Raw genomic sequence first — 27,661 nt, 5'->3', positions numbered from 1 at the left:
TCGGCCAGCTCGCTCCTCAGAAGCGCCGAGAGCGCGGCCGGGACGGTTGGAGAAGAAGGCGGCTCCCGGAAGGGGGAGAGACAAACTGCCGTAACCTCTGCCGTTCAGGAGCCCGGTTACTTATTTATTCGTTACCCTTTTTCTCCTTCCTCCCCCCGAAACCTTTTCCTTCCCCCCCTTTCTTTTTTTTCCTTTTTGGGAGACGAAAAATCTCCGGAAAGGGGGAGGAGAGCTCCTTTCGCTCCTTTTTCACTTCCCCGCCTCCTTCCCTCCCCCACCTCTCCCTCCTCCGGCTTTTTCCTCCCAACTCGGGGAGGTCCTTCCCGGCGGCCGCCCCGACGGGGTCTGAGCACCTAGGCGGAGGCGGCGCAGGGTTTTTGTAGAGAGGTTTGCGCCTGCGCAGCGCGCCGGCCTCCGCGATGCACGGGGGCGGACCCCCCTCCGGAGACAGCGCATGCCCGCTGCGCACCATCAAGCGAGTGCAGTTCGGAGTCCTCAGTCCGGATGAACTGGTAAGCGGCCGTGCCCTCTGCTCCCTGCCGCGGCGCGGGCGGGGCCCGACGGTGGCCGCCAGGGGGACGGGCCGCCGGAGCCTAGTGTCGCGAGGATGTGAGCGAGCTCGGCGCTGGGTCCGGGACGGGGGCCGGGCCGCCGCCGCCGGCGGGGGGCCGAGATCGGGGCCCCGACGCCGAACGACAGTTGATCAGCCCGGGGCTGGGGTGGCGGGGCGCTGTACAAGTTCGGATGCGAAGCTGGACCCCACATCTTTGTTCCCCCGCCCCCTTCCATCACTATTCACTGAACGCCCGCTGTGTGATAGACCTGACAGATACTGAGGTCGCAGAGCCGGAGGAGACGCAGGAGGACCCTGCCTTCCACTGGCAGTGTCCGTGGGAGGGGGCGGCCAACAGTCAACATACAAATAAAGGAGCAAACCAGACAGCTGAGTTCTTGGCTAGTGCTTTGGATGGAAGGAAGGGGAGTTAGGAGTGAGGCTACTGTGGGCCGGGTGATGTCAGGGTGCGGGAAGACCCTTCTGTGGAGGTGATGCTTCCTGGATGAAGAGGAGGCAGCCAGGTCTCTGGGCCACAGATCCCAGACCGAGAGCTTGTCAGACGGCAGGTGCAAAGGGCCGGAGGGAGCCATGAACTTGGTGTGTCCCAGGGGTGGGAAGAAGTGCCAGTGCGACTGGGGTTTAGAAGGGTGAGGAGAGTTAGCAAAATCGGCTGGAGAGACATGAGAGTGGGCAGGCCTGGTGGAATGTTGTAAGTCATAGTAAGGAACCTGAGTTTAATTTCATTTTGAAGATGAAGCCTTTTGTAAGCCGGAGAGTGACCTCAAGTTTACATTAAAAACAGAACAAAACTAGTAGTGCTTTGGTTGCTCTCTGAAAAGCTGATTGTGGGGGAAGGCTAAGGAAGAGGGTGGGAGAGATCAGGGTAGAGGGGGTTTTGGGGGAAAGCTGCTGGTGACTCGGACTCCTTTGTGGAGTGAGCTAGCAGAAGCCAGGTGTCTGGGGAGAATGGCCGCATTTGTGGATGGAGACCCTTTTGCTGGAGGACAAGGCATAGCCGCTTGAGAGTTACGTCAGGAGTGAGAGCCTCCTGAGCTCACATCATACCAAACCATAAATTCCAGGTGCGGTTAAGCTTTAAATCCAAAAAGCAAAACTGCAGAGCTCCAGCGCAGTAGAGGGCTTGTGGGGGCTGATTCCAGGGGCAGACCCCCTTGGTGGGAATGAATGAATGAATGAATTAGCGGTAAATTTTGAGTGCCTATCATGTGGCCAGGCACTGAGCGAAGCGTTTTTTCTAAGATTTTAAGTAATCTCTGCACCATAACAAGAGCCTGAACTCACAACGCGGAGATCAGGAGTCACTTGCCCCTCCGACCGAGCCAGTCAGAAGCCCCAGCATTTTGTATACAAGGAAGAACAGGGCACGTTTCACTGTGTAAAAATAATAGCCACTTGTCTTTTTCAGGGGCACCATGGACGCCTAAGAGACAGATTGGGAAACGATATTTGCACTGTGATAGTCGAGGTTAGGTTTCTTGATACACAGAGACCACTTACAAATCAGTAGGAAAAGCACACACCTAGACAAACAGATAAAGGATACAAATCAGCAGCTCCCAGAAGTTACAAATGGCCAATAAAAAAATACTAATAAAGGCATGCAAATTAAAGTTTTTTCCTTTATCTGATTTTTCTCCACTGGCCAAAGTATTGGGAAGTAGGCATGCTTACATATGGTTGGTAGCGGGTTAAACTGTTAACAGCCTTTTTAGGGGACAGTCTGACAGTTCTGTCCATCGTTTGATGTTTGTTCTTTGGTCGAGCATTACCGCTTCTAAAATTTTGTCTTTAAAGAAAAAGCTCTGAATTTTTCCTCTCAAGCATGCCCTTCCCCGGGTCTTGCCTGGTTTAGCAAGCACACAGTGGCCATACCATTCCCCCGCTAACTCAGGCCAGACACCTGAAAGGCATCTTTGCTACTTCTCACAACTTCCCCTTGGTCCCTCTGTCAGTCTGTCAGCTCTGCCTTTCAAACTCGCCTGGAATCTGGCCATTTATGACCATCTCCATCTGGACCACCTTGTTCCAGCCCACCATCCTCTTTGCCATGAGCACTGCAGTAGCCTTAGCCCTTACCTGTTCCTTCCGCTGTTCGCAGAGCTGCTAGAGAGCTCTTTTTTATTGTGTCTTGCGGGAATGGAATCCTTTCAGAGGATCCACACTGCTTACTCGGAGCTGTAGTGAGGTCCTGGCTAATCCAGCCCCGCTTGCCTCTCCAGCTCATTACCAACCAGACTCTTCTTTGGGTCTTTAAGCATAAGACCTGCCTGTTCTTCCAACCCCGCGAGTTTGGTCCTGCCTCAAGGACTTTATTACTCCCTGTTCCTGCTGCCTAGCACAGCATTGCCCAGACCTACCCAGGCTTACTCCTTTTTGTCCTATCGTTAGCACGGTTGTCCTGAGCACCCTGTTTAAATAGCATCCCCCCTGCATCCTGTAACCCCTGATCTTAATTTTAAGTAATCTCTACACCTTGTTGACCTGAGCCGAAGGCAGAGGCTCTAACCCTCTGAGCCACCCAGGTGCCCCTCTCTACACCTTGTTGGGTTCCAACTTACAACTCCAGGATCAAGAGTTGCATGCTTGGGGCGCCTCAGCAGCTCCATCCTTAAGCCTCTGCCTTCAGCTCAGGTCATGGTCCCAGGGTCCTGGGATCAAGTCCCACATCAGGCTCCTGGTCAGCAGGGAGCCTGCTTCTCCCTCTCCCACTCCCCTGCTTGTGTTCCCGCTCTCCCTCTGTCTCTCTCTGTCAAATAAATTAAAAATCTTAAAAAAAAAAAAAATGTTGCGTGCTCTTCTGACCGAGCCTATGGGGAGACCTCTGACCCGTCTTGACTTTATTTTACTGCGTAGTTTGGCATTGTCTGAGAGGATCTGTTTTTCTGTTTCTTGCTCTCTGAGGAGAATGTAAATTTCACGAGGGACCCTGTGCTCACCTCTGTAATTTCAGGATTTCAAAGTGTGCCTGGTACATAATCATGGTGTGATGAGAATGAGTTAAATTAGTGAGTGAAGGAAGTAATTGGAAAGGACACAAAGATATGTGTAGAAGGGTTTTCATCACAATATTGTTTGGATATGATACTGCTTGAAATTATAAATTGTCTCCATATTTACCGATAGGAGTTCTGTGGAGTTACCTCGGGGTGTGCTCTTAGACTAGAACAGATCTTCCCAACAGGCTAAGTCCCCTGTTCCCAGACCGTGCTGTGCCCCCGCAGCAGGCTGTCGGCCCAGTGAGAGATTTTAAGTTTTCAAGAGAAGTACAAGGTGAGCTACGGTTGGTCCCCTGTCCTGGGAACTGGGAGTTCCTGATAGTCTCCTTTCGACATTAGGTGGCGACAAACCCCTTTCGGTGACGTCATTATCGCGGGGAAGCTGGGTCTTTAGCAGTTCCCAAACACAGGACAAAAAAATCAGAGTGGTGGGGCGCCTGGGTGGCTCAGTGGGTTAGGGCCTCTGCCTTCGGCTCAGGTCATGATCCCAGGGTCCTGGGATCGAGCCCCACATCGGGCTCTCTGCTCAGCAGGGAGCCTGCTTCCTCCTCTCTCTCTGCCTGCCTCTCTGCCTGCTTGTGATCTCTGTCTGTCAGATAAATAAATAAAATCTTAAAAAAAAAAAAATCAGAGTGGTGCTGTCCCCTCGGATTCCAAGATCTGCCAGGTTGTACCCGGCCTGACAGGTGTCAGAAGTGCCATTGTGGTTATTTGGGAAATAAAAGCAATATTTCTTTAACATATTGCAATCTCTATTTACGGGTGTTTTTGTAGATGGCTACGAAGTGGTAGGGGATATAGGTATTTGTTAAGTCGTCTGGCCCTGGACCCCGGGAGTGCTGGGAAAGTTGCTAACGCACTTGAGCCCCCAAGGGCACTGTGAACCCAAGTCCAGGGATCTGAGAAGGAAGTTACCAGGATGCAGAGTGAGGCCGTGTTCTTGGAAGAGTGAGAGCGTGTCTGCATTTTACAAACCCCGTGGCTGGCTGTTCACAAAACAGAGGCCGCCTCTGGTGGGGGTGCGGGGGGGGGGCTTTAATTTCTCCCTGTGGTGTTCGCAGCTGGGACAGCTCACCTGTGTCTGAGAGAATAGATCACTCCGGTGTGCGTAGGAGGCCTCTTGTGGTACAGGCGGTGTTTAAGAGTAGTGCGTTCTAGAAGTCGTGGGGAGGGTGTGTGTCAAGTCCTGAGGGCCCTTGGAATTCACTGCAAGACGGAGCTATGGCCTCTGCCGTTGTGTGGTTTGGATGTTGCGGAGTCCCGAGGGGGAGGCAGCTCGGGAGGGTCCCGCACTCAGGCTCCATGCAGAGCTGCTAGGAAGTCAGCAGAGCAGGGGAGGCGGCCATGCTGGAAGAAGTTGGCTCCTGTTCCTTACAGCAATTGTCTACCGTGAATAGCACCAGATTATTTATTTATGCCCCAGTTTATTCCAAGAAGAATTTAGAACATGCTATATCCTTCTAGATGTGCCCTATGTTGGTGGACCAGAAGCTTATTCTTATCTTCAAGTTATTTATAATCGGGGGCAGGGGGCTGGGGGTCTCGGTCGCTTAAGCGACTGCCTTCGGCTCAGGTCATGTTCCTAGGGTTGTGGGATTAAGTCCCTCGTTGGGCTCCTTGTTCAGCAGGGAGCCTGCTTCAACCTCTGCCTGCTGCTCCCCCTGCCTGCACCGTCTCTCTCTCTCTCAAACAAATCTTAAAAAAAAAAGGATTAAGGGTGGGATTTCCTGGACACAGTACAAGTGTTTACTGGCGCGGTGCTAGGTGCTGATAGAAAGTGAAGGAAACCTGATCCTTGCCCTCGAGGGTTGCAGTCCAGGGTTGCAGTCCAGTGGGAGAGACAGACAAGTAAACAGGAACAGCCGTTGGGGGTGAGAGCCCTGCTGGTGTGTGGGGTGGGACGGGTCTCCATCCCAGGACCCTGGGTTGTGCCCTGCACCAAAGGCAGACGCTTATCTGAGCCACCCCAGGTGCCCTTAACATTTTATTCTTCAGTAATCTCTATGCCCAGCGTGGGGCTTGGACTCAGGACTCCAAGGTCAAGTCACACGCTCCACCCCTGAGCCAGCCAGCTGCCCCTAAAGAGAAAGAATATTTGCTAAGAATCTGTGGCAGGCTTCTGTCCTGCAGCCTCGGGCAGCCCCTGGGAGCAGCCGCCCCTCAGGACGCTAACCCTTGTCAGATGACACCGGGCGCCTCACCCCTCTCACACGGGTAGTGAGAGGAAGGGTTGGGGGCTAACATGGTTTGTATATAATCTGAAGTGACAGTTTGTTACCTTGTGGTAGGGAGAGAGTCCAGAACCTTCCAGGACAGCTCCTGGCCCCATCTTGATGCCTGGAAGCAGAAGAGTCCTTAGCAGGTGGGTGGCTTGGTGGGCACAGCCGTCCCTCTTTTCTCCAGGCTCTCTGAAGGTGCTTCCCGGCAGCCAGGGGCCCTGGCAGTTGAGATCAGTGTAACAGACAGTCACCAGAAGCCGTGGGACCTGGGAGGACAGAGAGATGCTGGCCGTGGGGAGATGCTGTTACTCTCCGGGGAGGCAGTGGTGGAGGGTTAGGGAAGCGCAGAGGCGCTTGTTTTTGTCCTGCTGTCCTGCCGAGCTCCGAGCTGAGCTCGGATGTCATGCTGAGCGCAGGAGGGTGTGAAGACTGGATTTCTGTGTTGAAGGCGCCCCAACTGTGCAGGTGGGTGGAGAGAGGCAGGCTGGCCGCCTGGGGAGCCCCTGATGCCAGCCCATCAGAAGTCCTGGCCTGAGGCAAGTGGCTGGAGGCTCCGAGGCTGGTGGGAGGCGCAGACAGCTGTGCCAGGTGCTGGGGCAGGATCGGATCAGGGCGGGTGTTTTCCTGAGCACCTGCCGAGTCTTGAGCTTAAGCAGGTCCTCGACGTTACATGGTCCCACGTGACAGAGCCGGGATGGTAGACCAGAGGCCTCCAGCTCCAGGCCACGCCCTGGTAACCGGTCTGTCTGTTAGAGCGAGCGAGCTCGAGGAGGGGTGCGGGAGAGGGAGAAGCAGAGCCCCCGCTGAGCAGGGAGCCCGCCGAGGGGCTCTATCCCAGGACCTGCAGATGATGACCTGAGCTGAAGGCAGACGCTCAACTGACTGAGCCCCCCAGGTGCCCGTTGATTCAGTAGATAGTTTGATATGTGAATCCGGAGTTTAGGAGAAAGGGGAGGCCCGCAGGCGGAGATCTGGGCGTCACCGGGGTCGAGGGAGCGCTGGGGATGGCAGGCCCGCTGCCTCGAGGGTGCGGAGGAGCTGAAACCTGGGGGCAGAGCACAGTTTGAGGGGCAGTGGGAAGCAGAGGAGCCGGGGAAGGAGACGAAGGTGGAAGGGCGACAGGGGCTCCCATGCAGGCGGCCCCCCGCGTCTCAGGCGGACGAGCTCGGAGTGGGGCGGTGTGCCGGGCAGGGCCCCGCTCCTCGGTCTTTCAGGCCTGCTTTCAGGGCTGCGGCGCCAGCAGGGGTCATGGATCATTGCAGCGGGCCGGCAGGGGCTCCCTTCCCTTTGCCTCCCCCCTGTGATGCCGTGGAAACAATGCACAGCGATCCCGGCTCTCTCGCTTTCTAGCTGCCTGTCCTTCGGCCTCTGGTGTCGTCATCTGTGAGATGCGGACAGTGATGCGTGTTTTACCAGTTAGCCATGCAGAGCAGATGAGTCCCCTAGTGCTGCGCTGGGCCCCAGAAGGCGAGTCCCAGGGAGGCGAGCTCGGAGCAGCGGGACGGTTGTGTGTTGGGCCCGGACAGGGTTGGGTTTGAGTCCTCCTGGCCCCTGGAGGTGGAGGTCTTGGACAAGTCAGTTGACACAGCCTCAGCCTCCTCCTATGCGAGCGACACGACCTCCTTCCCAGAAGGTGAGCTGATCGGCGTAGAGAAACAAGCTGCACAGAGGGCGGTTGGCCCGGCACGAGGGGGACATGCAGGTCAAAGCTTTTCTTAAGTTTAAGTTCGTCCCTCTGGAAGTTTAGTAGGTCAGACCCAGCTAATGTCAAAGTCCTTGGCTCTCAGTGTGCGAGAACTAAGGCTTCCTCAGCCCATCTCTCAGCCAGACATGCTTCTGAGCCCTTCCGTCACCTGCCCCAGCCTCCCTCCCCCAAGGGGTCCCTCAAGTCTGACGCCCCACCTTTCTCAGGATTCCGTCTTCGGTTCTGCCTCTTTCCTGGGGCACCGGGGCACCCTTCTGCTCCAGCACCTGCCTCCCCCATCTCATCCCAGCATCTCTAGCTGAGCAAGGACCGGGTCAGGCTGCTGGGGCCTCGGGAAGGAGGTGATGAGGACGGGGGTGAGCAGTGGCGGGCTTCAGGAGCTGAAGCTAGGGGCCAGGCATGTCTTGGCAGGCTGCAGCACTGTCCCCTGCCAGGGACCGGATTCGGGGCTTGAATTCAGCTTTGGGGAAGAAGCAAGGCATTGATTTTTTTTTTTTTTTTTTTTTTTTTTACTCCTCCTTGAAACAACTTATTTCTTTTGGGGGGTAAATCCTATGGATGTCAGCGATCTGGCATTGAACCAGAGGGGTGTGTGGGGTTGAGTTGGGGAGATTGGCAGCTTATATAGAGGCCAGGGTCAGCTGCACACAAGTCCTGAGCACCCTCTCCCACTCGGACAGAGACCAGGACCCCCGGCGCTGGCACCCCCAGAGGAGCGGACCCACTCATGCGCCCTCCTCCTTTGAGGCCTTCGTATGTGAAGGCTGGAAACCAGGAATCCTATTTAGTTGTTACTGTTTTTTGTTTGTTTGTTTTCTGTAGAAACGAATGTCTGTGACAGAGGGCGGCATCAAATACCCCGAGACCACAGAGGGAGGCCGCCCCAAGCTTGGGGGACTGATGGACCCGAGGCAGGGGGTGATCGAGCGGACTGGCCGCTGCCAGACCTGTGCGGGTGAGAGCTGGGGGCTGGCGTGGGGTCCCCACAGGAGGGCGGGAGGCTTGGGTCCTTGACCACCACGCCCAGGGGCGGGGACCCCTGGGGAACCTCTGAGGTGCCAGCCAGGATGAGGGTGTGAGGTGTGTGTCCCCACAGGAAACATGACGGAGTGTCCTGGCCACTTCGGCCACATCGAGCTGGCCAAGCCCGTGTTCCACGTGGGCTTCCTGGTGAAGACGATGAAAGTGTTGCGCTGCGTCTGCTTCTTCTGCTCCAAGCTGCTCGTGGACTCCGTGAGTGGGGTTGGGCCCTGGCCTGGAGGAGGGGTAGCTCCGTGGGGGGACCCAGGCGCAGCCCGGCCAACCCTCCTCTGCTCTGTCCCCAGAACAACCCAAAGATCAAGGACATCCTGGCCAAGTCCAAGGGGCAGCCCAAGAAGCGGCTGACGCACGTGTACGACCTGTGCAAGGGCAAGAACATCTGCGAGGGCGGCGAGGAGATGGACAACAAGTTCGGGGTGGAGCAGCCGGAGGGCGACGAGGATCTGACCAAAGAGAAGGTAGCGGCCGGCAGGACCGCCAGGGCGGGGGCAGGCTGGCGGAGGGCCGGCGGGGTCTCGGCACTCACGGCCCCTCTGTCTCCGGCAGGGCCACGGGGGCTGCGGACGGTACCAGCCCCGGATCCGGCGCTCGGGCCTGGAGCTGTACGCGGAGTGGAAGCACGTCAACGAGGACTCCCAGGAGAAGAAAATCCTTCTGAGTCCGGAGCGAGTGCACGAGATCTTCAAGCGCATCTCGGACGAGGAGTGCTTCGTGCTGGGCATGGAGCCCCGCTACGCGCGGCCCGAGTGGATGATTGTCACCGTGCTGCCTGTGCCCCCGCTGTCCGTGCGGCCCGCCGTGGTGATGCAGGGCTCTGCCCGCAACCAGGTCAGCAGCTCCCGGACTGTGCCTCTCCATGGGGTGGCCAGCCCCAGTGGCGGGAGCCCCTGGGCTGTGGGCGGGTGTGGGCAGGAGTCCCGGGGTGGAGTGCAGAGGCCCAGGTGACCGAGCCACCAGCCGGCCCCATGTGTTCACATGAGGCCCTTGGCGTGGTTGGAGGTCACGGCGGTGCTTCTGTGTATGGGAGGTGAGCGGCCAGGCCCGCGGGGCGGTGACCGTGTGGACCTCTGGCCACAGGATGACCTGACGCACAAACTGGCGGACATTGTGAAGATCAACAACCAGCTGCGGCGCAACGAGCAGAACGGCGCGGCGGCACACGTCATCGCCGAGGACGTGAAGCTCTTGCAATTCCACGTGGCCACCATGGTGGACAATGAGCTGCCCGGCCTGCCCCGCGTGAGTCCCTGCGCCGCCCGCCCTGCGCCCGAGCGCCGCCCGCCCTGCGCCCGAGCGGGAGGCAGCATGGGGGGGCCCGGGCTGACTGCGCGGTGCGCCCACCCCATCTCCTCACAGGCCATGCAGAAGTCGGGGCGGCCCCTCAAGTCCTTGAAGCAGCGGCTGAAGGGCAAGGAAGGCCGGGTCCGAGGGAACCTCATGGGCAAGCGAGTGGACTTCTCGGCGCGCACTGTCATCACCCCCGACCCCAACCTCTCCATTGACCAGGTGGGCGTGCCTCGCTCCATCGCTGCCAACATGACCTTCGCGGAGATTGTCACGCCCTTCAACATCGACAGGTGGGCTTGGCCTTCAGCGGGGGCAGGGATGCGGGGGCAGAGGGGCGTGGTGGAGGGACACATGTGGGGAGCTGGAAGACTGGGGCAGAGAGCGCTTCCACTGGGGCTCTGGGGTGCAGGCAGCATCAGGGCTTCGGGGAGCTCTGTGCTCAGCGCACCTCTGCTCTCTGCAGACTCCAGGAGCTAGTGCGCAGGGGGAACAGCCAGTACCCTGGGGCCAAGTACATCATCCGGGACAACGGCGACCGAATCGACCTGCGTTTCCACCCCAAGCCCAGTGACCTTCACTTGCAGACCGGCTACAAGGCACGTGGCAGGCTAGGGCCTCCCTCCCTGCCCCCAGCAGGAAGCTCTCTGGAGCGGGGGCCTCTGAGGCTGTCCTGTTCCTTAGGGTCCAGGCCTGGGGCGTCTCTAAAAGACCCCTGCTGTCCTCAGCAATCTGCGGTGGCCGGGGTGGGGAACGCACTGGCCCGAGTGCGGCGCCCTGGGTGTATATGGCCAGTCCAGGGAGGCGTGGAGCAGAAGGCTTCACATGCAGAGTGTCTAGGTACCCCCCCCCAACCCCCCGCACCAGAGATCCTTGAGGCTGGGCGATGCTGTGCTTTGTTCCCTGGTGTCCGGCCCGGAGAGCTGGTCGCTGCGTGTTGCACGTGAAATTGCACCCTTCCATCGTCTCTTCCAGCTGCAGAGCATTTCTGGCCCACGGCCTCTTGCTTGTAGCAAGCCCCATCCTCTGAGCCTCCGCTTGCCTCCCTAGGTGGAGCGTCACATGTGCGACGGAGACATCGTCATCTTCAACCGCCAGCCGACTTTGCACAAAATGTCCATGATGGGGCATCGGGTCCGCATCCTCCCCTGGTCTACTTTCCGCTTAAATTTGAGGTCCGTCCCCTGTCCCTGGGCGGCGGGTGGGGCCGAGCGGCTGCCTGATGCTTCCCTGTGGCAGATCCAAGCCGGGTTTCTCCTGGTCACTGCAGTGTGACGACTCCTTACAATGCGGACTTCGACGGGGACGAGATGAACTTGCACCTGCCCCAGTCCCTGGAGACGCGGGCGGAGATCCAGGAGCTGGCAATGGTGCCGCGCATGATCGTCACCCCCCAGAGCAATCGGCCCGTCATGGGCATCGTGCAGGACACGCTCACGGCCGTGCGCAAATTCACCAAGAGAGACGTCTTTCTGGAACGGGTGCGTGCTTCTGCGGTGGGGGCCCGGCTCGGGTGGGCACTGTGACCAGGGTGGCGGGGAGACGCCGGGGAGGAAGAGCTGGGACGTGTGCCCGGCAGGGGAAGGGAGGCGGTTAGGACAGTCAGGGGCCAGGAGGGGTTTATGGCTTTAACGCCCAATTCAGCTTTTTATTTTCTGTTTTTTTCCCCGTTTAATTTTTTAAGATGTATAATTTCAGCTACTGTTAGAAGGCAAAGGTGAAGGAAAACACATGATCTAATTATGGTTTTATTTCCTTTTTCTTTTATCTTTTTTTTTCTCTTTAAGATTTTATTTATTTAACAGAGATCATAAGTAGGTAGAGAGGCAGGCAGAGTCAGAGGGAAGCAGGCTTCCTGCTAAGCAGGGAGCCCGGTGTTAGGCTCAGTCTCAGGACCCTGAGATCGTGACCTGAGCTGAAGGCAGAGGCTTCACCCACTGAGCCCCCCACAGGCACCCCGGTCGTTTTATAACTATTAGAAGTAGTTTATGTTTATTGTTCAAGAGAAGAGAGACACAGAGTCTCATGATCATAATGAACTTGTCATTAAAAGTTTGGGAAATCCTCTCCCTGGCATCTGCCTCCCCAGTCCGCTCTCACCCGCGGGTTCGCGACCTTCCCCGGCGCGGTCCTGGGGCTGAAAGCTGCCGTTGCTTGTTCTGGTACAGGGAGAGGTGATGAACCTGCTGATGTTCCTGTCCACGTGGGACGGGAAGGTGCCGCAGCCAGCCATCCTGAAGCCACGGCCCCTGTGGACGGGCAAACAGATCTTCTCCCTCATCATCCCCGGCCACATCAACTGTATCCGCACCCACAGCACCCATCCCGACGATGAGGACAGCGGTCCTTATAAGCACATCTCTCCTGGGGACACCAAGGTAGGATCCGGCCTCCGCCTGGGTGAAGGCAGGATTTGGACAGGGGCGCCACTGCGGGGGCCTCGAGTGGGGTGCTTTGTACGCAGGTGGTGGTGGAGAACGGGGAGCTGATCATGGGCATCCTGTGTAAGAAGTCTCTGGGCACGTCGGCTGGCTCACTGGTGCACATCTCTTACCTGGAGATGGGCCACGACGTCACTCGCCTCTTCTACTCCAACATTCAGACAGTCATCAACAACTGGCTGCTGATCGAGGGTGAGCGGAGGGCTCCGGCGAACCCGCTCCTGGAGTCCGGACTCCCTCTTCTTTCCGTTCTTCCGTCCTTCACTTTCCTGCCTGGATTTGGGGTCCCGCTGCCAAGTGTCTTGGCTGTGATTCCATTCCAGGTTTTAGGGGGGAGTGTAAGGAGGGAGTTGGTGATGCCGCTCTGTATTCCTAGGTCATACCATTGGCATTGGGGACTCCATTGCCGACTCCAAGACCTACCAGGACATCCAGAATACTATTAAGAAGGCCAAGCAAGATGTGATAGAGGTGAGTAAGAAAGCCGGCTGAGACCCAGTGACAGCCGCTCTGACACGTGGAGGGGACGTCAGCGATAGCCAGGTGGGTGTGAGGGGAAGGGAAGCAGAGCGGATGCCGAGCCCTGCCGCCTCCCTCGCACCCAGGTCATCGAGAAAGCTCATAACAACGAGCTGGAGCCCACCCCGGGGAACACCCTGCGGCAGACCTTCGAGAACCAGGTGAACCGCATTCTCAACGACGCCCGAGACAAGACTGGCTCCTCTGCCCAGAAGTCCCTGTCTGAGTACAACAACTTCAAGTCCATGGTCGTGTCTGGGGCCAAAGGTTCCAAGATCAACATCTCCCAGGTGGGAAGCCTCGTCCCTCCAGATGTGGGCCGCGGGGGAGGTGTGACGGGGCGGCGTGCTGGGAGTGCGGGCTCCTCAAGCAGAGGGAGTCAGGGGCATCCCCCCTCGTTCCCTAGGTCATTGCCGTCGTCGGACAGCAGAACGTGGAAGGGAAACGGATCCCATTTGGGTTCAAGCACAGGACCTTGCCTCACTTCATCAAGGACGACTACGGGCCCGAGAGCCGTGGCTTCGTGGAGAATTCTTACCTGGCCGGCCTCACGCCCACCGAGTTCTTCTTCCATGCCATGGGGGGTCGCGAGGGGCTCATCGACACGGCTGTCAAGACTGCCGAGACTGGTGAGGCCTTCTGGCCCGGCTGCTGCCGGGGGGCCCCCGGGGTGGGTATGGGGGAGTTCCTGGGCCGGGGATTTTGTCTCTCCTGGAAAGAGTAGCAGTTGGAGGTCAGGAGCCGGGGAGGCGGCCCGCGGGACACACACGGCCCACTGCAGCGCTCCCTGGTGCAGGGACAGGGCCCGAGGTCTCTTGCGACTTGTCCCCTGGGGGCTAGTTCCTAGGAGCCCCCTCTAGGCCCTGTCTCCAGCTGGTGGTGGGCGCAGCGTTCATGGAGGGGCGGGGGGGGCTGCTGTCTCTTGTGAGGGTCGGTGGGTGAAGGCGTCGGCGCCCTCGGTGCAAGTGCCCATACCCCTCCCCCCGCGCAGGGTACATCCAGCGGAGGCTCATCAAGTCCATGGAGTCGGTGATGGTGAAGTACGACGCCACGGTGCGCAACTCCATCAACCAGGTGGTGCAGCTGCGTTATGGCGAGGACGGCCTGGCCGGCGAGAGCGTTGAGTTCCAGAACCTGGCCACCCTGAAGCCGTCGCACAAGGCTTTCGAGAAGAAGTGAGGAGGCTGCAGCGGGCGGGTCCTGGCCCTGGGGCTCTCGGCTGGCCTCCTAGGACACCCCTTCCTGTGCGCAGAGACGTTGCCCGCCCAGCGCATGTGCCTTGAGGCCACCCGCCTTAGGGCACGGTGGGGGCCGACCTGAGACCCGCCCCGCCTGGTGCCCGATGGGATCCGAGCAAGCTCAGGTGGCCTGGCCCCAGCTCGGGTCCTGCTGGCAGCCCTGGAGCCCAGACCTTGGATTTCTCTGCCCCGGACACTTGGCCCTGGAGCCCTGTTCTGCTGGCCATGCGGCTTGGAGCCTCGCGGTGCTCCTTGCAGGGATCGGGCCTGGGCCCGCCTGCCCCTGACCGCTCCTGCCGCCCACAGGTTCCGCTTTGACTACACGAACGAGAGGGCGCTGCGGCGCACCCTGCAGGAGGACCTGGTGAAGGACGTGCTGAGCAACGCGCACATCCAGAACGAGCTAGAGCGGGAGTTCGAGCGCATGCGTGAGGACCGGGAGGTGCTCAGGGTCATCTTCCCCACCGGCGACAGTAAGGTGCGAGAAGCAGGAAGGTGGGGCTGGGGCGCCGCTGCCCTTGTGCAGCCATGCCCTGCTCTTGACACCCCCTGCCGCCCCCCTTCAGGTGGTGCTGCCCTGTAACCTGCTGCGCATGATCTGGAACGCTCAGAAAATCTTCCACATCAACCCCCGTCTGCCGTCCGACCTGCACCCCATCAAGGTTGTAGAGGGTGAGTAGCGGCCCGGGGACCCCTGGGCCAGGCTGCGGGACCGGAGTGAGCCCGGCCGCGGTCTACCCTCTCTTGACCTCCGTTGACCCCCAGGAGTCAAGGAGTTGAGCAAGAAGCTGGTGATCGTGAACGGGGACGACCCCCTGAGCCGGCAGGCGCAGGAGAACGCCACGCTCCTCTTCAACATCCACCTGCGCTCCACGCTCTGCTCCCGCCGCATGGCCGAGGAGTTTCGGCTCAGCGGGGAGGCCTTCGACTGGCTGCTCGGGGAGATCGAGTCCAAGTTCAACCAAGCCATCGTAAGTCGTGGTCTCAGCCCAGCCTCGCTTTCCTCTCCTCTGACCTGTGCACTCAGCTGGGCTCTGAGCGCAGCCTGCCTTTGCCCACCAGCGCCTGGGGGTGGCTCTCGGTCACTGAGGGTCTGTGCTCTGCCAAGTCCCACATGGGGGGCTTTGTGCCTCCTTCCCTGGTGGGCTGTTTCCATGACGCAGACACAGACACTGACACTGGGCCTTGGACAGATGGGTGACAACTCCGGTACGGGCAGTCGTACCGCAAAGAAGCCACGTGGCTGGGATGAGAAATGGGAGGGTCGTTCTTTCTTTTCTGAAAGTGCCTGTTGTGTGCGGAATTCCGGTTTAGGTGGAGGTAAGGGACAGGGGGAGTGAGCAGGAAAGTGATTCAGACATACCGGGAGAGACCATCGCTGTCTCTAATGGAGGTTTTTACAGGGAATTGGGAAGACAGAAATGTCTTACAGGCATGGCTCTGAATAAGCGCACGGTAGTCTGGTTTTATAAATGAAATAATTAAAACGCATCAGGAAACACTGTAAATGTGATTGAAAGAAGGAAGGCTTAAGTGAGCAGAAGGACATCGAGTGTTCGAGGATTACAAGATTTGTGCTGCTAAATGGCCATAATCCCCAAAGTGATCTACAGACCCAGCACCGTCCCTGTCAGAGCCTAGCTGCCTTTTTTGCAGAGATGTATAAGCTGATCCTAAAATTTATAGGGAATTGCAGAGGATTCAGAGTAGCCAGACAGTTTGGGAAAACAAGATTGGAGGACTCCCACTTCCCAATTTCAGATATCCCTGTAAAGCGCACATCTCAGGATCGCACGGTGCTCACGTGAGGATGTAGAGACAGGTGCACAGAACTCGAGTTGACGGCTTGCGAGTTAAACCATCACGTTTACAGTTGTTGTTGTTTTTTAAGATTTTATTTATTTACTTACTTGATAAAGACAGCAAGAGAGGGAACACAAGCAGGGGGAGTGGGAGAGGGAGAAGCAGGCTCCCCACTGAGCAGGGAGCCCCATGCAAGGCTCGATCCCAGAACCCTGGCATCATGACCTGAGCTGAAGGCAGATGCTCAATGACTGAGCCACCCAGGGACCCCTACAGTTGTTACATCTTTGCTGAGGGTGCCAAGTCGTTGCACGGAGGAAAATAAGTTTTTTTAGCAAATGATGTTGGGGGCCTCACTGGGTTCTTAAGTCCATTAATCCAACTCTTGGTTTCAGTTCAGGTCACGGTCTCAGGGGTTGTGAGATCAAGCCCCATGTTGGGCTCTGCACTCAGCTCGGGGGGTGGGGGGGCTCTGCTTGGGATTCTCTTGCCCTGCCCTCCCCCACGTATGCTCCATTTCTCTCTCAAATAAACTTTAAAAAGTAGTAGTGCTGGGACAGCTAGGCATGCATGTGCAAAATGCTGAAGTTGGATCCCTACCTCGCGCTGTGTAGAAAAATTGCTTCAAAATACATTGAAGATCTACGTATAAGAGCTCAAGCTGTAAAAAGTTCTAGAAGAAAACGTGGGGTAAATTTTCATGATCTTTGCTTAGACAGCAGAGTCTTTGGTTTAATACCGAAAGCATCCGGCTAAAGAGCACAAAACAAGACAGATGGGGCTTCGGCCACATGAATGAAAATCCTGTGCTTCAGAGGACACCGGCAAGAGAGTGAGAAGACGACCCAGAATCGGGGGAGAGCTTTGCACATCATCCCGCATGAAGAATACATAAAGGACTGCTGCGAGTCGGCAACAAAGAGAGAGCTAAGGCCTTGGATAGACACCTTCTCGCAAAGAATACACCTAAGTGGCCAGTAAATGCACGAGAAGAGATGGTCAGTGTCGTGAGCCGCCCAGGAAACGCAGCTGTAGCCCAGTGAGCCACCACCTCGTGCCCCTCGAGTTAGGATGGAAAGAGGCTGTGGGCGAAGCCATGGAGCCATGGGAATTCTCCTGGGCCGCTGCTGTGGGCAGCACAGCCACTGTGGGGCCACTGGGGGTCACGTCCCGCTGCTCCTCGGCAGAGTGGACGCAGGTACCGTTTGAACCGGCAGATCCACTCCTAGGAACATACTCAAGACTGGACAGCATGTGCACAAAAACGCAGCACACAGACGATCGTGGCCCCATCGCTCATAACAGCCACACTGTGGAAACAGCCAAAACATCTGTCCGCGGACGGGTAAGCAGGACTGCCAGCACCGCACAGAGGAGCGTCTTGTGGTCGGGGCAGCAAGGTGCAGAGCCAGAAGACAGCGATGAGCCTTCGGTTGCTGCGTGCGCAGAGCCCATGTGCATGGAGCCTGTGTGCACTAGGACTCTCTCTTGTGGGAAGGTTAGAGCTGATGGCGTGTGGTCGTGACCTCAGTGAACAGAAACTTCGGGGAGCCCCCCACTTGGAGCACTGATGTGACCCTGTGTGCAGCCCGTGACTTGAGCACGCTCTAGAAGTTAAGGTCTCATGTGGCCCAGGGCCGCCCCCCGGGCATGTGGCATGGAAGGTGAGGAGGAAGGGGCGCGCGAATCCGACTTGCTGTGCCGGGTTCCTGTCCTGTCCCAGCACCCGTGTCACTGTCTTGACCGCAGCTCGTCGTCCCTCGCCAGAGGGAGGTGCTCGCTTTCTCTGATGCCGGCTTTTCTTACTCCGTAGGCCCATCCTGGGGAGATGGTGGGCGCCCTGGCCGCACAGTCCCTTGGAGAACCTGCCACCCAGATGACCTTGAACACCTTTCACTATGCCGGCGTGTCTGCCAAGAACGTCACCCTGGGTGTGCCCCGTCTCAAGGAGCTCATCAACATCTCCAAGAAGCCGAAGACGCCTTCACTAACTGTCTTCCTGCTGGGCCAGTCCGCTCGAGACGCTGAGAGGGCCAAGGTAGGGGCTGGATGGCTCAGCTTCTGGCGGGAGCAGGAGGGGGAGTGCTCTTGCCCTCCAACGCCTTCTCTCTGTAGGGAGGGCTTGCAGAAGCATTCAGAGCTCCCTATATGCCTATGTCCCCAACCCCTCTTGTTCCCAGGACATTCTGTGCCGTCTGGAGCATACGACACTGAGGAAGGTGACCGCCAACACAGCCATCTACTACGACCCCAACCCCCAGAGCACAGTGGTGGCAGAGGATCAGGAATGGGTGAATGTCTACTACGAGATGCCTGACTTTGACGTGGCCCGCATCTCCCCCTGGCTTTTGCGGGTGGAGCTGGACCGGAAGCACATGACCGACCGGAAGCTGACCATGGAGCAGATTGCCGAGAAGATCAATGCGGGTAAGGCTGCCCGGGCTCTGCATCTGTCCCGGCACTGCCTGCTGGTCCCCAGTGAGCCCCCAACCTCCGCCTTCCGTGGGGCTGCTCCGTGTTACCCTTTCTTCTAGAAGGTCCTGGGAGGGACAGGGGAAGCTGGGAGAGTGCCATCGGGGAGAGTCCTGTGGCCGCCGTCCTTCTCACGGCCCCTCCTCCACACCAGGTTTCGGCGACGACTTGAACTGCATCTTTAATGACGACAACGCCGAGAAGCTGGTGCTGCGCATCCGGATCATGAACAGCGACGAGAATAAGATGCAAGAGGTGAGGAGACCGGGGGCCGCGGACGGCGCTGGGCAGCCTCTCTGGTGACCAGAGGCGTGAAAGCGGCATGGAGTCCGGCCGGGATTTCCAAAACTTGTAGCAGCAAAACCATTTGAAAGTTGGGGTAGCAGCTGTGTGGCCCCGACAGGTGGCATTGAAGCAGGGGAGGCCCTGGGCTGTCCCTCCGCGAGCCTCCCGCGTGAGGGCCAGGGCAGGGCTAGCTTGTCTAGCTAAGGCGGGTGACAGCAGGTGCCGCGGGCCCAGAGAGTGCGCCGGAGCGGTGATTTCAGTCCTGGGCACAAACACGCGCTGAACAGTGGGAGAGTAGATCCAGGGATCTGGCAGGAGGAGAGGCCGGCTGCCCACAGGAGCCCTTTGCTGCTCGGGTGGCGGCCACCACGAGCGGGAGGGGCTGCAGCTGCCGGCGGGGCCCTTGGAGCGCACGAGCTCCGGAAAGCCTGTCGGGAAGGCGGGCTGCAGGAGCCTTCTCTGGGTCTCTGTCAGGATCGCAAAAACCAGCTAAAAAGTAACGTCACGGACCACGGAGGGCAGAGTCTGGGGCCTGACGTGCCTCTTAGGCCCCTGGGGCGGCTGTGGTCTGGGGTGAGCATGGGAAGAGGAGGAGGGTGGAGGGTTCCAGGCCCCGGGCCTCGCTTTCGCTGCAGGAGGAGGAGGTGGTGGACAAGATGGACGATGACGTTTTCCTGCGCTGCATCGAGTCCAACATGCTGACCGACATGACCCTGCAGGGCATCGAGCAGATCAGCAAGGTCAGTGTGCCCCTTCCTCCAGCGCCCCCCGCCCCCTGCCGCCCCCTCTCCCCGCCACTCACGCCCTCCCCTGCAGGTGTACATGCACCTGCCGCAGACAGACAACAAGAAGAAGATCATCATCACGGAGGACGGGGAGTTCAAGGCCCTGCAGGAATGGATCCTGGAGACAGACGGCGTGAGCCTGATGCGGGTGCTGAGCGAGAAGGACGTGGACCCCGTGCGCACCACGTCCAACGACATCGTGGAGATCTTCACGGTGAGCCCGCGACACGCCATCTCCCCCCTCTCTTCCCGGGATCCCGGGTGTCTGACAGGAAGCGGCCCCTGCCTTCTCTCTGGGCGTTCACTCGCTCACATTTGTCCAAAGCTGAGTCCCACATTGAGTGTGGGCGGCTGCGACCCCCGACTGTCCCTCTGCGGGTCCGGGTGGCAGGAGGAGCTGGGGGAGAGCAGAACTCCTCGGTCTTGTCCCATCACTCCGCCCCCCCTGCCGTGCCAGGTGCTGGGCATTGAAGCCGTGCGGAAGGCTCTGGAGCGGGAGCTGTACCACGTCATCTCCTTTGACGGTTCCTACGTCAATTACCGTCACTTGGCTCTGCTGTGTGACACCATGACCTGTCGTGGCCACCTGATGGCCATCACCCGACATGGGGTCAACCGCCAGGATACCGGGCCTCTCATGAAATGCTCCTTTGAGGAAACGGTAACGATGGAGCAGGGGGGTACAGATGGAGAGGGGGCGGGGAGTGCTGTAGGAAGATGGGGTGTGCCAGAGTGACCTGGGCAGTGGCCCCTCGGAGCACGGGGTGCGGAGCTGTCTCATGGGCCCCCCGTCGGACGGTCGTGCAGGTGGACGTGCTGATGGAGGCCGCCGCGCACGGAGAAAGCGACCCCATGAAGGGAGTGTCGGAGAACATCATGCTGGGCCAGCTTGCACCAGCCGGCACCGGCTGCTTCGACCTCCTGCTTGATGCCGAGAAGTGCAAGTATGGCATGGAGATCCCCACCAACATCCCCGGCTTGGGGGCCGCCGGACGTGAGTAGCTGGGCCCCTGCTGCCCAGACCTGGCCGGTGGGCGGCAATGGGGAGGCCGGTCCCCGGGCGCGGTGCTCAGGAGTCCCCCTGCTTTTCCGCAGCCACTGGCATGTTCTTCGGCTCGGCGCCCAGCCCCATGGGAGGGATTTCTCCGGCCATGACGCCCTGGAACCAGGGCGCAACCCCGGCCTATGGCGCCTGGTCCCCCAGTGTTGGTGAGTGACCCGGCCCGCGAGGAAGGGCCTCTGTCCGGGTTGTCAGAGGCGGGTGGGCTGCGGGGGTGAGATGGCACCCCACCAGGGAGCTCTGGGGACGCCGCTAGGCTCCAGCTCTGGTTTGAACTCCTGTTGCGCTTCGCAGGGAGTGGAATGACCCCGGGGGCAGCCGGCTTCTCCCCCAGCGCCGCCTCCGACGCCAGCGGCTTCAGCCCCGGCTACTCGCCCGCCTGGTCTCCCACGCCGGGCTCCCCGGGCTCGCCCGGCCCCTCCAGCCCGTACATCCCCTCGCCAGGTGAGCTGTCCCTGTCGGTCAGGGTCAAGTTTCTTCCTCCCCAATCCTTCCTTTGGGGTGACTTTCCATCACTGAACTCCTGGCTTTTTCCCCCCCACAGGTGGTGCTATGTCTCCCAGCTACTCCCCGACATCACCTGCCTATGAGCCTCGCTCCCCTGGAGGTTATACGCCTCAGAGTCCCTCTTACTCCCCCACCTCACCTTCCTACTCCCCCACCTCTCCATCCTACTCTCCAACCAGTCCCAACTACAGTCCCACATCACCCAGCTACTCCCCGACCTCGCCCAGCTACTCCCCAACCTCTCCTAGCTACTCCCCGACCTCTCCTAGCTACTCCCCAACCTCTCCCAGCTACTCTCCAACTTCCCCGAGCTACTCTCCCACTTCTCCCAGCTACTCTCCGACCTCTCCGAGCTACTCCCCGACCTCTCCCAGCTACTCCCCCACCTCTCCCAGCTACTCCCCCACCTCTCCAAGCTACTCGCCGACGTCCCCAAGCTACTCTCCTACCTCCCCAAGCTACTCTCCCACATCCCCAAGCTACTCGCCAACATCCCCAAGCTACTCGCCAACCAGCCCTAACTATTCTCCAACCAGTCCCAATTACACCCCGACATCTCCCAGCTACAGTCCAACGTCACCGAGCTACTCCCCGACTAGTCCCAACTACACGCCCACGAGCCCTAACTACAGCCCAACCTCTCCAAGTTACTCTCCAACTTCACCCAGCTACTCCCCAACCTCGCCGAGCTATTCCCCGTCAAGCCCACGATACACACCACAGTCTCCGACCTATACCCCAAGCTCCCCCAGCTACAGCCCCAGCTCCCCCAGCTATAGCCCCACCTCACCGAAGTACACCCCCACCAGCCCCTCGTACAGCCCCAGCTCCCCAGAGTACACCCCGACCTCTCCCAAGTACTCACCTACCAGCCCGAAATACTCGCCCACCTCCCCCAAGTACTCACCCACCAGCCCTACCTACTCGCCCACCACCCCAAAGTACTCCCCAACATCTCCTACTTACTCGCCGACCTCTCCGGTCTATACCCCGACCTCGCCCAAGTACTCGCCCACCAGCCCCACCTACTCGCCCACCTCCCCCAAGTACTCGCCCACCAGCCCCACCTACTCACCTACCTCCCCCAAAGGCTCTACCTACTCACCCACTTCCCCGGGCTACTCGCCCACCAGCCCCACCTACAGCCTCACCAGTCCGGCCATCAGCCCGGACGACAGCGATGAGGAGAACTAAGGGTGCACGGGGCGTAGGGCAGCCTGAGCGGTGCCTTCGTGGGGTGCAGGCCCCCGGCCCGCCTCCCTTGTACATAGCACCTGTGACAAAGTTCTTCGTTGATGTTCTGGTCCCGTTTCCACTGGGGCTTCTTGTCTTGTTCTCTACCTGTGCTGACTCAGAACCCACTCCTGGCTGTGGTGGTCTCCTTCCTGCCCCACCCGCCCCAGGCCTGTCCCCACATCGAGGCTCCCTCCTTGCCTGTGGCTTGATTGGGGGTAGAGGGGATGTTAACTTCTTAGGGGTAGTTCCTGCTCTGGGTCGTTCTAGCTGATCCTTGGGAAGAACAAAGCTAAAGCTGCCTTTTGTCTGTTACTTTATTTTTTGAAGTTTAAATAAAGTTTACTAATTTTGGCCAAAAGTGCGTCAGCATCATTGTGGGCAGCACACCTGGGCCGCCGCCTGCCCGGGCCACTCCCTGCCACCGAGAGGCGGGCAGCCCAGAGCTGACGGCTCTCTACTCTCTGGACAAGCACCTGCCACAGGCCACGTGCTGCTTTCTGCCAGCGTTATGGTCCCCCAGGGGTGGCCCTTGCCCTCCGTTAAGGCACTGCTGGACATAACAGCTTTTTAACCTTTTATTACCGTGATTTGGAAAAGTCCAGAAAGGTCCATGTGCCGCAGAAGCGGAAGTGTCCCCGTCCTCCACACCACCACCAGGAGGCACATTTTCTTCCAGTATTTCTCCTGCGCGTTTCTCAAGTCCCATCTAACCACTTTTTGTTTTGGCCTCAAAGCAACAATGAGAAGGTTCTGGATCCTGTAATAGCTTTGAAAGTGGCTGTGAAAGGATTCAGGGATAATTTGTTACTTTTGGCCACTCCATATTTTCTTCTGTTAGTTTCCTGTTAATGTGTGTATCAGCTTCCTCCATTCCCTGCTAGATATTTCTGCTTTGCTTTGGATGTTTTAAATTTTTTAAATTTTTTTAAATCAGAAGATTTCAGAGAACAGTATAAAACATTAAGCCCAAGATCTAACTTGATCACTGAGGTTACAGGTTATAGATGCCATTTTGCCGTATTTAACCCCAATCTTAAATTGTTTCAAAAGAAATGACTTGTTCTTATAAGAAGAATATATATTTGTTATAAAAGATCAAAGCACCACAAAAAGAAACATCAAGTCTTCCCAAGTCCCACCACCGAGAAGCGAGCACCACCATGGTGAACGGAATTCCAGGCATCTGCATAGATCACAGGGTGATAGAAAGTTAGAAATTGTTGAAGGGGAATGGGATTGCTTGAGTTTGGGCCATGAGGATACCATGGACTGCCTTACAAACAGCCAGTATTTCTCACCGCTCTGGAGGCTGGGGGATCCAAGGTCAAGGCCGCTGGCTTCTTGGTTCATAGATGGCCATCTTCTTCCGAGTCTGCGGAGGGCAGAGGGGTGAGGGAGCTCTCTGGGCTCCTCTCAGGGCATTGATCCCCATCATGAGGGCTCCACCCCCATGCCCTAAGCCCTTCCCCAGAGCCCCCCCCTCCAGATACTGTCACATTAGGGACTAGTTTCCAGCCATGGGAATTTGGGAGAGACAAACATTAAGTCCATAGCGTGTGCTATGTAATAAATTTGATAATTTTTTAAGGAGAAAAAAATTAAGTGAATTCATCAATCTGCCAAATGTCATATCGCTAGTTCTCCATGAGCACCATTCCTGACAGGTCCCTCAACGTTATGAAAACAAAACGAATAAAGGAAAAGCAGAATCAGACCCACAGATTCTGAGAACAAAGTGATGATTGCGGGGGGAAGGGGAGGTCCAGGCTTCCCCTAATGGAACGAGTAGGACCTGGGGTTGAAAGGCACAGTGGAGGGATTAGAGCCAGTGGGATCCTGATGGCATCCCAAGGGAACAGGTGGCAGCCGCATGGGGGTGAGCACAGCGGCACGTGTCAGTCATCCACTTACTATGTCACACACCTCACACTGGCGTGACATTGCATGTCAACCGTGCTTTGATAAATACATCATAAAACTATTGCAGTTGGTAATGTTGGGTTATTTTTTAAAACATTAAAAGTTCAGGGGCGCCTGGGTGGTTCAATGGGCAAAGCATCTGCCTTCAGCTCAGATCACGATCTCAGCGTCCTTCAGAATATTATTTAATGTATTGGAACTTCATATTAATGAAATCATAGCGTGTGTCCTTTGTGACCTGCTGCTTTTAGTCAACATTGTTTTAGAGATTCGTCCTGCTGAGGTTTTTAGCTACTCGTTCTTTTTTAGTATCAGATCCACCTTCTACACTGGTCAGATTATAGACCTCATCCTCGGGCCGCCCGGCCAGCTCGGTCAGGGGAGCTGCAACTCCTGAGCTCAGGGTTGTGAGTTCGAGCCCCACCTGGGGTGTGGAGATGACTTAAATAAATAAAACATTGAAAGAGAGAAATGCATCCTTATTCATTACTCTTTTCCAGTATCCTGCAGGAGTTTTATAGCTTGGGATCGCACATCTAGGTGAATTTTAATCCACTTAAAATTGACTTGTCTGGTGTAAAGAAGTGGTTTCATTGTTTTCCACATAAATAATCAGTGGTCCCAGCAAAATTTGTGAAGTGACTCATCCTGATCAAATGACATTCTTTACCAAGGCGTTTTCATAGGTACTTCCAAATGTTTCTAGATTCTTCTGTCCCTTGGGTCTATTTTCTCTTCCTCTGTTTTGTGGTTGTTTTTTAATTTTCTCTTCCTCTGTTACTACCACATTATTATTAAATATATATATATTTTTTATTTTTTATTTTTTTTATAAAGATTTTTATTTATTTATTTGAGAGAGAGACAGTGAGAGAGAGCATGAGCGAGGAGAAGGTCAGAGGGAGAAGCAGACTCCCCATGGAGCTGGGAGCCCGATGTGGGACTCGATCCCAGGACTCCAGGATCATGACCTGAGCCGAAGGCAGTCGTCCAACCAACTGAGCCACCCAGGCGTCCCTATATATATATTTTTTAAAGTGTGCATGCAAGTGAGGAGTAGGGGCAGAGGGAGAGGGAGAGAATATTAAATGGATTCCATACCCCATGCAGAGCCTGACGCAGGGCTCAATCTCATGACTCTGAGATCACGATCTGAACCAAAATCAAGAGCCAGCCACTTGAACTGACCAAGTCACCCTGCTGCCCCTCTGACCACATTACGTTTAATTGCTATGCTTTTTTGTTAGAATTCAAACATCTGGTAAAGCACCGTTCCCCCACCCTCGTTCTCCAACAATGTTTTGGGAATTTGGGACCCTTTGTTCTTCCACAAAATATTTAGGTCTAGTCCCTAATAACCCATCAAAGATTTGTGTTAAAGTTTCATTAAGTCCCTCTTTTTTTTTTTTTTAAGATTCTATTTATTTGAGAGAGAGAACGAGCACTGGGGAGCGACAGATAGAGACGCAGACTCCCCGCTGAGCAGGGAGCCCGGTGCAGGGCTCGAGCCCAGGACTGAAATCATGACCTGAGCTGAAGGCAGTGGGTTAACCGACTGAGCCACCCAGGTGCCCCCTTGGCCCTCTTGGAGCTCCATCCTATGAACCACAAGATCAGGGCTTGAGCCAAAACCAAGAATTGGTTGCCCAACCCACTGAGCCACCCAGGGGTCCCTCTTGTCACTTTGAAACAATGAACTTCTGGCCTTGTTGATTTGAATTAATTGATTCTAATTAGTTAATTTTTGTTCTAGGCTATATTGTTCCCTCCCTTTCTACTTTCTTTGGACTTATTCCACTATTCTTTTCATGGCTTCACTAACTTGGGCATGCTTTTTCTCTGTAAACATTGATGTTGTATTTTAAAGAAGTTAAGAGAAAAACAAGGGACTTTCATATTTACCTAGTGATGTGGCATTTCCTATGCCTTCTCCTTCCTGAAAGTCTGCTTTTCCTCCTGGTGTCTTCCCTTCAGCCCGAACAACTTCATTCAAAATTTCTTACAGATCCAAGTTGCTGGCAACATGTGGTCTTAGTTTTCTTTTGTCTGAAAATGTCCATTTCATTTTCATTACTCAAGGATGTCCTCATTGGGTATTAGATTCTGGTGTGAGATTTTTATTTTTATTTTAGCACTTTTTTTTTTCTTTTCTCCCATTCTTCCCCCCACCCCCAGCCTCCTCGATTTTACTGAAATGTGATCGGCGTAGAGCACAGTAGAAGTTTAAAGTGTACAATATAGTGACCTGACTTACATATATTGGGAAATGATCACCATCGTAAGTTCCTTCATCATCCGTCATCTCACACAGATTTTTGAAATGTTTCTTTTCCCTAGTGATGAGAACTCTTGGGATTTATTCTTAACAACTTCCCAGTATATGGTGCAGCAGTGTTAATGGTGAGCAATGGGGCTCAGCAGGGAGACTGCTTCCCTCTCTCTCTGCCTGCCTCTCTGCCAACTTGTGATCTCTGTCTGTCAAATAAATAAATAAAATCTTTTTTTTTCCAAAGACTTTATTTATTTATTTGACAGACAGAGATCACAAGTAGGCAGAGAGGCAGTCAGAGAGAGAGGAGGAAGCAGGCTCCCCGCTGAGCAGAGAGCCCGATGCGGGGCTCGATCCCAAGACCCTGGGATCATGACCTGAGCCGAAAGCAGAGGCTTTAACCCACTGAGCCACCCAGGCACCCCAATAAATAAAATCTCAAAAAAAAAAATTTTTTTTTTTTTTTGGTGGCGCCTGGGTGGCTCAGTGGGTTAAAGCCTCTGCTTTCGGCTCAGGTCATGATCCCAGGGTCTTGGGATCGAGCCCCGCATCGGGCTCTCTGCTCAGCGGGGAGCCTGCTTCCTCCTCTCTCTGACTGCCTCTCTGCCTACTTGTAATCTCTGTCAAATAAATAAATAAAAATCTTTTAAAAAAATTTTTTTCGGGGCGCCTGGGTGGCTCAGTGGGTTAAGCCGCTGCCTTCGGCTCAGGTCATGATCCCAGGTCCTGGGTTCGAGCCCCACATCGGGCTTTCTGCTCAGCAGGGAGCCTGCTTCCTCCTCTCTCTCTGCCTGCCTCTCTGCTTACTTGTGATTTCTCTCTGTCAAATAAATAAATAAAATCTTTAAAAAAAAAAAAAAATTTTTTTTCTTTGGTGCCCATTTACAATCCCACCAAAAGTGCAGGAGGGTTCCCTTTCATCTACATCCTCACTGGCATTTTCTACCCCTTATCTTTTTGATGACGGCCATTCCAATAGGAACAACAGGATATCTCATTGTGCGGTTTTTTTTAAAGATTTTATTTATTTATTTGACAGATCACAAGTAGGCAGGCAGGGAGAGAGAGAGGGGGAAGCAGGCTCCCCATTGAGCAGAGAGCCCCATGTGGGGCTCGATCCCAGGACCCTAGGATCACTACCCGAGCTGAAGGCAGAGGCTTAACCACTGAGCCACCCAGGCGCCCCTCACTGTGGTTTAGATTTGCTTTTCCCCTCAACTAGGGGTGTTGAGCAACTTTCCATGTATCCATCAGCCAGTCACATACCTTCTTCAGGAAAATGTCTATTCAGGTCTTTACCCATT

General features: G+C 56.3%; 1 protein-coding gene across 1 annotated transcript; it reads left to right on the top strand.

Annotated features, from left to right (window-relative positions):
- Positions 1 to 36: 36 nt before the first annotated feature.
- POLR2A (RNA polymerase II subunit A) lies at positions 37 to 22,526 on the top strand. The gene is made up of 29 exons (XM_047707249.1): positions 37 to 512; positions 8,320 to 8,452; positions 8,594 to 8,730; positions 8,823 to 8,996; positions 9,085 to 9,366; positions 9,616 to 9,777; positions 9,895 to 10,115; positions 10,289 to 10,421; positions 10,873 to 10,997; positions 11,093 to 11,303; positions 11,991 to 12,200; positions 12,287 to 12,455; positions 12,640 to 12,734; positions 12,869 to 13,072; positions 13,189 to 13,411; positions 13,774 to 13,957; positions 14,327 to 14,498; positions 14,587 to 14,692; positions 14,786 to 14,991; positions 17,637 to 17,861; positions 18,004 to 18,250; positions 18,450 to 18,550; positions 19,216 to 19,320; positions 19,397 to 19,579; positions 19,823 to 20,026; positions 20,173 to 20,359; positions 20,461 to 20,574; positions 20,720 to 20,869; positions 20,970 to 22,526. The coding sequence occupies exons 1-29, from the start codon at positions 420 to 422 to the stop codon at positions 22,124 to 22,126; spliced, it is 5,913 nt and encodes a 1,970-aa protein (XP_047563205.1). The 5' UTR covers positions 37 to 419; the 3' UTR covers positions 22,127 to 22,526.
- Positions 22,527 to 27,661: the final 5,135 nt, after the last annotated feature.

The sequence above is a fragment of the Lutra lutra genome, chromosome 16 (genome assembly GCF_902655055.1).
Source record: "Lutra lutra chromosome 16, mLutLut1.2, whole genome shotgun sequence".
Lineage (NCBI taxonomy): Eukaryota > Metazoa > Chordata > Mammalia > Carnivora > Mustelidae > Lutra > Lutra lutra.
The sequence above is the reverse complement of the archived record's forward strand: the minus strand, read 5'-3'. Positions and strand labels throughout refer to the sequence as shown.